Below are 9241 nucleotides of genomic sequence, written 5' to 3'. Positions count from 1 at the left end.
GCGGAGCAGGTCAGACACCTTGGTACAAGGTCAAGACTCCACCAATTTATTTCCATGATACCGGAGCAGATATATTATTCGAAAATAATTTTCTGCAAAGCTTCAAGAGGTACATACAGGACAATGAAGCCAGGAGGCTAGTGTTCACAACCAATTGTGATCACAAAATCATTGTGCAAAGGCTCAATGGAGCTTTTCATCGCTCGATGCCAATCAAATTTCGCAGCAAGCGTGGTGATGATGGCAGACTCCGGAGACCCCAAATGAAGGATCAAAGGAGATTCGGAGAAGTTTTGCTCAAATGCAGAACTGAGGGATTCCCAGACCTCTCCGAGGAAGAAATTCAAATCCTCAAAGTCTCCCTGATATCACACCAAGATATCAAGGAAGAAGAACAGGTGTCCATTGTCGACGTCAAAAGGAGGATTCAGAAGTGTTACTATGAGAATCCTTTGGCATGGTGGGACAAGAACCAGCTCAAAGCTACCTTAAAAGTTAAAACTGGAAAGGAGCATGAGTTTGTAAGATTCAGACCTATCCTGATGAACAATCAAGATCAACAGGATATGAGGAGTATAATTAAGGAACACCTTGATTTGAAGCTGATCGAACCAGGAAAGTCGCCCTACAGCAGTCCTGGATTTCTGGTAAGAAATCATGGGGAGATCAAACGAGGAAAGCCAAGATTGGTCATTAATTATAAAGGGATTAATGACATTCTGGAATTTGACGGATATTTCATCCCGAGCAGAGAACACCTCATCAACTGCATCAGAAGTGCAAGGGTATTCTCAAAGTTTGATTGCAAGTCAGGTTTCTACCAGATTCGCATGGAGGAAGGGAGTAAGAAGTTTACAGCCTTCTCAACTCCACAGGGACATTATGTCTGGAATGTCATGCCAATGGGGTTAGCCAACACGCCTCAGATATTCCAAAGAAAGATGGATAATCTCTTCAAGGATTATTCTTCGTTTATGTTTGTTTATATTGATGACATTCTTATTGCATCAAAAAACATCCATGAACATGTCAGGCATCTGGAGATCTTTGCGGATGTTTGTCAACAAGAAGGACTTGTGCTGTCTGAAAAGAAGACAGTCATTGCAACCTAGAAGATGGAGTTTCTGGGGATCGAGATCGATGAATCTGGGATAATTCTACAAGACCATATTGTAGAAAAAGTCCAGAATTTTCCGGAGGATCTCAAAGAAAAGAAGCAGCTCCAAAGCTTTCTCGGAGTTGTCAATTTTGCAGGGATGTTTATCAAAAACCTTGCAGAACAGAGAAAAGTCTTCAGTCCACTACTGAAGAAAGATGTTCCATTCATATGGAAGGAGGAGCATCGGGAGGGTATGAAGAAGTTGAAAGAGATTTGCAGAAATCTCCCGAAGCTTTCAATACCACAAGATGAGGATGATCTGGTCCTCTATACAGACGCAAGTGATTTCTGGTGGGCAACTGTGCTCACAAAGATCACCCCATATAGAGAAGAACCTTGCAGATATTGTAGCGGTCTTTTCTCCGACAACGAAGCTGTGCGATGGCACATAAACGAGAAAGAATTTTATGCAGTCAGAAAGGCGTTTAAAAAATGGCCGCTTTTCTTACTCGCTAAAAAATTCGTTTTGAAAGTTGATAACACTAACGTTAAAGCTTTCTTAACAAAAAAGATTGAATCTAAACCTGAAAAGGCTAGATTACTTAGGTGGCAAGCAGAATGCCAATATTATGATTATGATATTGTCATCCTGAAATCTGATCAGAATGTTCTTGCAGATTTCCTTACAAGGGATGGAGCTCCCTGAAGTGGAGGCCATCGAGGCAATACAGGGGCAGCTCTTTGAAAGTCTAGAGCTGCTACAACAAGAATGGCAAAAGTGTGTTCTACACACTAAACAAGCGGGAAAGATACAAGCGGCTGACGAAGCCCAAGTATCCAACCAAATCGATGCTTGCTTCATGAAGATGTTCAATCTTCAGGAGGCACTCAACAAGCCGCTCTTGCGCGTTATCCGAGATAATCGGATTAAAGCAATGCTTTCCGTACAGGGCGGATTACCTGTAGCAGGGGATTCAAGTACCCCTAGCACAAGTCCTAAGGCGATGGTTTTACAGCCGGAGCCCAAAGGAAAAGATGTTGTTAAGGGGTCACACCCTGAATCAACATGTCAACCCTCCACCTCTGGGGTAAAAGAGGAAGAGATCAATCTTAGGCCCATGACAGGCCAAGTTAAGGTTGATACTGATTTTATTGATATTTCTCCTTCTTGGCAGATGTATCAAGACAGGTGGGAGAAACTTCTCACAAGAAAAGGCATTAATCCGGGAAATTGCCGGGTTGATGTTGCAGGAAAATATCCCAGAGTTTGGACGACTCCAGGAGCCAATCCAAACGACGTCAAGGAATGGTATGAGTTTGGGGCGTTGGCCTCAGTTTATACCACCTCTCCAGCCTTCAACGAGATCAAGGGTCTACCCAAATGGATCCAAAGAACGGTGTTTGAGGCATGGGAAAACAACGAGTCCCTTAAACGGGGAGATGTTCTGGAACTGTACTTCTTTAGCGCAGCACCAGAACCAATTGGAAAAGGAGTCCATGAAGCTTTCCACTTCATCAAGCTTCGGAGACCTGATACGGGAGCCTTGAACCGAATCAAAGTTCCCGATTTTCAGGCCGCAATCGTCTCAACATTCAAGGAGGATCAAATCTCCACGAGACGAGCATGGGGTCTATGGGTCTGTCTCACAGAGATGGACAAAATGAAGTCCAGATTCAAGTTCTTTCAAAGTTCAGATCTGGGAACGTTCCTGGTTAACACAATGACAGGAACAACAACCAAGTTTGCCGAAAAATCCTTCGAGAATAAAAGGCAAACGTTATGGGGAAACAGGATAGCGGGGAGCAAGGAGACTCGTCGCAAATTCTGCAATATGGCTCATCTGGGCCATTGGATCGAGAAAGTCTGCGATCAATGTTCGTCGCAGAAGGAGCCAGAATTCGGCAAAGGTTTCTTCCCGAAACCTGACAGAAGGAGGTTCCGGTCTGATGAACATGACGAGCATCAGACTCCAAAGGGAAGAACCCCTCGGGCACCAAAAAAGTAAGGTGGCCGACAAAGCAAAGTGAATCATGTGATTCACAGCAAGGATCGCACCCACAAAAGAAACGACAAAAGTGGGTGGAATGACAGGAGGACCACTCACCAAACGCTCTAGGACAAACGTGAGTGGAAAGAAAAAGCAGCCGGCCCCTACCAGCATTATCACAAAGCGATAAAACAAGGGCCCAGCACCATGTGATGACACTAACAAATGTCGGCAATCAAGGCCGACAAAAGAAGGTGGAAGTCACATTCAAAAGAGCTGACCACGAAGATGGAATCCGAGGCCAACAACCGAGCAATAATAGAGGGGTTCAAACCTCTATATAAACCCAAGTGCTGGAGAGATGAAGGCATCCGGAAATCACAACACATTTTCACACACCACTTCCTCTCTCTAGAAAAATTATCTTTGTATTTTTTTTTAATTTCTTGTTTTCAAAGTTTTTCGTTTTAGTTTTAGTTTTTTTTTTTTAATTTTATGTACACAAGTATTAGCTACTATGAGTAGCTAAACAAGTTTGTCTCCTCCCTTGGGAGAATTTTATGAAATAAATTAATTATTATATAATTCCTCTATAAACTTTTAGTTTTTGTCCAACTATTCCGGGTTGAGTAAAAATATTTTCTTTTCATTTATCAACAAAAATACTAGACGTCGAGACACAGTGAATGAGGGAAACTGATTCCTGAAGGTGACCATTCGGCGAAAGCCGGAACACAGTGAAGGAAGAAAGTTGCAACCATCACTTGCGAGTGTGTGGTTGGACGAAGGCCGAGGAGGAAAGAAGTCCGTAAAACGCGATAAGAGCTCCTGAAGGTGACCAGTCGACGAAAGGTATACTATTGATTTATGTTTTGAATTATTTTGAAGTGTTACGGAAGCATGTTGGGCCTGATAATATCTTTATAGATTTGTTATAATTTGAACATGGAATAAAATGATGATGAATAGGTTGAGGATTTGTTGAAGGGTAGTTTTGTCATTAATTATGAGTTGGATATGGTTGATATGTGTTTTGTGAAAGTGGGTATTTTTGATAGATAAGTTATGAAGGTGGGTATTTTAAATTTTGACCCTTTTATAAATGCATACACCAGATCTCCTATTTTCTACATAAAAACAATAATTATGAGTGGACCCTACTAATTATAAGCTTAAAATAAATTTAGGGTGGGTGTAAATTTAAGATTGAATTTAGGTGGGTGTAAAATTTTTTGTGGGCCCCATCCAATTTAGGGGATCTGCTGGATGCATTTTTCTATCTCATTTTCAATTGTTTTAGCCTAAATTTAGAGTTAGTGATGCATTTAGGTGATCTGCTGGAAGTGCTCTTAAGCCTACTACTAAAAATAGATGTGTTATATTTTTATGGACGGACGAATATGAAATTATAGTATAATTTTCGTGAACGAAAAAAATTCAAATAGTAAAAATTTATATACATAGAAATAGAATTTTTAATTCATGTATAAAATTAAAATCAATTAAAAGTTTGTGTATTCAGCAACAATCATTTCTATATTAAAATAAATTGGATAGAAATAGGGTGATTTTGCAAATTAAGAAACTAAATGAAGAAATTGTATATGGTGATAGTATACCTGATTTTTGTGGGAAATGGATGTGAGAGGATTGGAACGAATGAAGGAATTGGCTTGGTAGAGAAGAGATCTTCTGCTTTGCAACATCGTGTTTCAATATAATCTGAAAATTTCTTCTTCTAAATGAATTTATAGGAAAACCAGGAATCAGTGAATGTATACATACGTATCTGCTTTGAGTGACACGTGTATTACAACCTTTGCTTTACTTGACACGTCACTTAGTAAACTAAAATATCAATTCCAAATTTGATCATGCCTCGTTTAAGGTTTCTGATAACATAAATTATTCTTCAAATTCCATAAATTACTTTTAGTTGATGCTATCATTTCTCAAGAGGAACGTTGGTACTAATTTCTTTCTTTTTTGAATGAGTAGCCCTACTGTGCGATTGTAGGCCATTCAATTTATGGCTGTCACATAAAGTAGAGACATTTTTATGAAGAAAAAGAAAGCTCACTATCAAACTTGCGAATGATGACAAGACTATCAAGTCAATAAAAAGTCTGTAAAGGCATCCATGATAATTATTCAGTTGTCCCACAAACCGTTTATTGTAGATCTGAATGAACTCGGTGTTTCTTGAATATCAAATCATCATGGCTGATGCGATAATCTCATCAGTAGCAGAGCAGCTGATACAGATTGCGAAAGAGCATATTAAGAGCGAAATAAAATTGGTGAGAGGCGTGGAGAAGGAGCTTCGGAATCTCTCGGACAGTCTGAAGGGGCTGAGAAATGAGTTAGATGACGCTGAGAGGAGAAGATATGAGGACAAAGCAATCGGTAACTGGGTATTGAGGCTGGAAGAAACGTCTTACGAAATGGAGGACGTTTTGGAGGAGTGGTGCTACGCTCTTGTTCAACATACCATGGAAGTTGCCGCTACTCCTAAGCACAAGGTATTCCCCTCCCTCCTACCTTCTTGTTTATGCTTCAGGAATGTTGTTTTTCGTCGTGATATTGCCATGAAAGTCGAGTATCTGAAAGATAAACTCAATGAGACTCTTAAGGAGAAAAGCCAATTTCATTTTACCATTTCTCAACTTGCCGCTAATTGGAGGGTTCAATCTACTTCTCGATTCGACTCATCTGAACTCCAAGGTCGAAAGTATGATACGGCTATTGTAGTGAGCAAAGTTGTTTTGGGCGAGGAATTAGGGTTTAGAATTGTATCGATAGTGGGGGCGGGGGGTCTTGGAAAGACGACTCTTGCTCAACTTGTCTATAATGATAATCGAGTAAAAGGTCGCTTTGATTTGAGAATCTGGGTGTGTGTCTCAGATCCCTTCGATGTGGCTAAAATAGCCCAAGGGATTATAGAGAGTATGGGAAAGGGAAGAATTAGCATTTCCAATCAATTGGAAGCCACACTTGAAAGATTGGTAGAATTGATTGCAGGTAAAAGAATTCTGTTGGTCCTGGATGATGTTTGGACAGAAGAATATGACAAGTGGGAGCCCTTGAAGAATGCTCTTAAATGTGGTGGAGCAAGCACCACAGTTTTGGTGACAACAAGAAATGAAAATGTTGCCAAAATCATGGGCACAATGGATCATGACATCTATCGTCTAGGGCTCCTTTCAGAAGACGAATGTAGGCTGTTATTAGAGCACACAGCGCTCTCCGGAAGGAGCATGGAAGGGTTTGAGGATGTGAGTGAGAAAATAGCTCGTAAATGCAATGGTTTGCCCCTTGCTGCAAAGACTCTGGGAAGCCTCCTGCGTTTCAAGGACACGTTGGCCGAGTGGGAGAATGTATTAACGAGTCAAGTGTGGGAATTCAAAGAAGTGAAAGAGAAGCTTTTCCCACATCTTCTTTTGAGTTACAATGAACTATCCCCAATGCACAAGCGTTGCTTTTCTTATTGCGCTTTCTTCCCTAAAGATGAGAAGATTCGTGTGGAAGAAGTGATAAGAATATGGATGGCACTAGGTTATTTGAGCTCCAGTGCAGAGGGTGGCGGGGATAATTTAGAACTCATAGGGCAAGAGTGCTTCAAAAATTTAGCTAGGCGATTCCTAGTTCAAGAGTTTGAGGAAGATGGGCAGATAGAGTCCTTTAAGATACACGACATAGTGCATGAATTTGCTCAGTTTCTTAGGGATGCTAGCAGCAGAATGGAGGCCTCTGAAATAAAGACAACAACTTGCAAAGTTTGTATCCCATTTATAGCTCAGGCCAAAGCTTATCGGAGCTTGATTTTTGACAAAAGGTCTATCCCGAGTCTTTGTAACTGCCTCACAAACCTTAGAGTGTTAGGACTTTGGAATGATTTTCCAAGCGGAATAGAGAATTTGATTCACTTGAAGTGGTTGTCTATAGATCATTGTGTTTTATACAATGAAGATCTGGAGAACATTTGTAAGCTTTATTACTTGCAAACTCTTTTCCTAAGGTCTTGCAGCCTGAAAGCAATTCCAAGACAAATCGGGAATCTGATTAAGTTGAGACACTTGGACTTGAGCAATAACCGAGAGCTGCTGGAGTTGCCAGAGAGCATATGCGCCTTGCCTGAACTGAGAACCTTGAATGTTGAGGGCTGCATTGATCTCTCCCAACTTCCTCAAGGGGTGGATAAGCTCATCAACCTCAAGCACCTCCACAATATGTATTCTGTGATGCAGTTACCTCAGAGTCTAGCAAGGTTAACCGGTCTTCGTGGATTGAGTGAATTCAATTGGGGAAGTGGTGGGAACAGGATGAGATTGCTGAACAAGTTAAACCTCCTTAGTGGATCTCTACAGCTCAAAATAAATTTGGGCACAGCTGAAATGGTGGAGGATGCCCGAGAAGCAGAGCTGAAGCAGAAGAAACACGTTCAAGCACTCCGTATGGAGTTCTTGACTGAGACTGCGATATCATCATCTACCATCCAGATGGCTGAGGGTGTAATGGACGCCCTTGAGCCACATCCAAACCTCAGACACCTCTCAATATTTTTCTACGACGGCACCAAATTCCCCGATTGGATTTCCTCTCCCTTCAACCAACTGAGGTCCATTGCGCTCACTAGTTTCAGAAACACGCCGTGTTTGCCACCTCTTGGAAAGTTGCCCTGCCTGGAGGAGATTGACGTCCGTGACATGTACAGATTGGTAACTCTGGGGCCACAGCTGTTGGGAACAGGAGATAAGGACACTTCATCTCCTAACGCTGTTGCCTTCCCGAAATTGAAGAAACTGATAATCAAGGGATGTGAGAACTGGAGGGAGTGGGAAGACATAACCCCTGCCCAAGAGGAACACTTGATAATGCCTTGTCTTACTGAGTTGGCTATCAGATTCTGCTCCGAGTTGGCTGCGCTACCACATCGCCTTCTACATAAGGCGTCGTCGTTGGAGTTGTTGGATATTGCTGGTTCAGAGATGCTGATACAGCGCTACGGGGACATCAACGCTTCAGCCTGGAAATCCATATCTCACCATAATCCACGCCTTCGCCTGAGATAGTTCTTGTATTCTCCCTCTGCTTTTTTTTTTCTTCGAATTCTAACTTGTTTTAGTAGATTTGTTCATCTCTCACGAGTTCAAATTGGCAGAACAGATTCTACTTTTGATTTTTGGGGATGTTATACTTTAGAGAATCCCCATTTGATTGCATGGAGTATTGTATATTTGTATGAACTTTCTTCATAGTAAGTCTAATATGTTTACATATATATATTACGTACATGCATCGACATTTTCTGCATATATTTTAGGTACTATGTTGACAGTCGAAATGCATACAAGCAACGGACATTTTTGTAGCAATATCATTTTTCTTACATATGCATACCAATAAATTAATAATACTACCTAAAAAAAATACTATTATTTTCTAGTAATACCTGCACAAATTAGTGGTGGACCTATAGCCAACTAAGAATGGTCCAATTAGAGACAATGAAGCTGTTAAAAAGGCAAAGGAAACAACTACAGTTATCACTAAGATCTCTATTTTTTTTCCCGGTAATTAACAATCGTGCTACGACAAAATTTAGATTTAAAATGTTTTATGTATTAAACATTCTATCGCGCTAAGCCAATACACTAAATATGAAGAACTCTATTTTTAGTGGGCCTATGAACCAACTAGACATTTTATACTTGAGAGATTCTCCCTCCGTTCCGTGAAACCTGAGCAATTTATTTTTGACACGAATTTTAAAAAATTAATATTTTATGTGTTAAAAATTATAGGTGAAAAAGTAAAAAGTTGAATGAAGGGAAAATCTTTTGTCATATAATAAAAGTGCTCGCGGGACAACTCGAAAAAGAATACTGATCAAGTTTCGCGGGACGGAGGGAGTAATAAATAACAATAAAAAATTATAAATATACTATTTTATCCCATAGTTTCAAATTAAAATAATAAATTTATACATAGCCTCCAAAAATATAAAGAAAGAAGATCAAGCACATTCCATTAATTTGTCAGTCATCGCTTTAGCAGGTGGTAGTTCTAAGAGCGTTGTTGCACTGCAAAGGTGGCGAGAGTAAAATAAGAAAACATATTTATAGAATGGAAGGTATATGTGTGTGTTTCTCGT

At 40.4% G+C, this 9241-nt stretch overlaps 1 protein-coding gene across 1 annotated transcript; it reads left to right on the top strand.

Moving 5' to 3' along the window:
* The first annotated feature begins 5242 nt into the window (after positions 1-5242).
* LOC131017831 (putative disease resistance protein RGA3) lies at positions 5243-8369 on the top strand. Its single transcript, XM_057946568.1, has one exon. It carries the CDS (start codon positions 5274-5276, stop codon positions 8157-8159), a length of 2886 nt encoding a protein of 961 aa, XP_057802551.1. The 5' UTR covers positions 5243-5273; the 3' UTR covers positions 8160-8369.
* The last annotated feature ends 872 nt before the right edge of the window (positions 8370-9241 follow it).

The sequence above is a fragment of the Salvia miltiorrhiza genome, chromosome 3, assembly GCF_028751815.1.
Source record: "Salvia miltiorrhiza cultivar Shanhuang (shh) chromosome 3, IMPLAD_Smil_shh, whole genome shotgun sequence".
Taxonomy (NCBI): Eukaryota; Viridiplantae; Streptophyta; class Magnoliopsida; order Lamiales; family Lamiaceae; genus Salvia; species Salvia miltiorrhiza.
The sequence above is the reverse complement of the archived record's forward strand: the minus strand, read 5'-3'. Positions and strand labels throughout refer to the sequence as shown.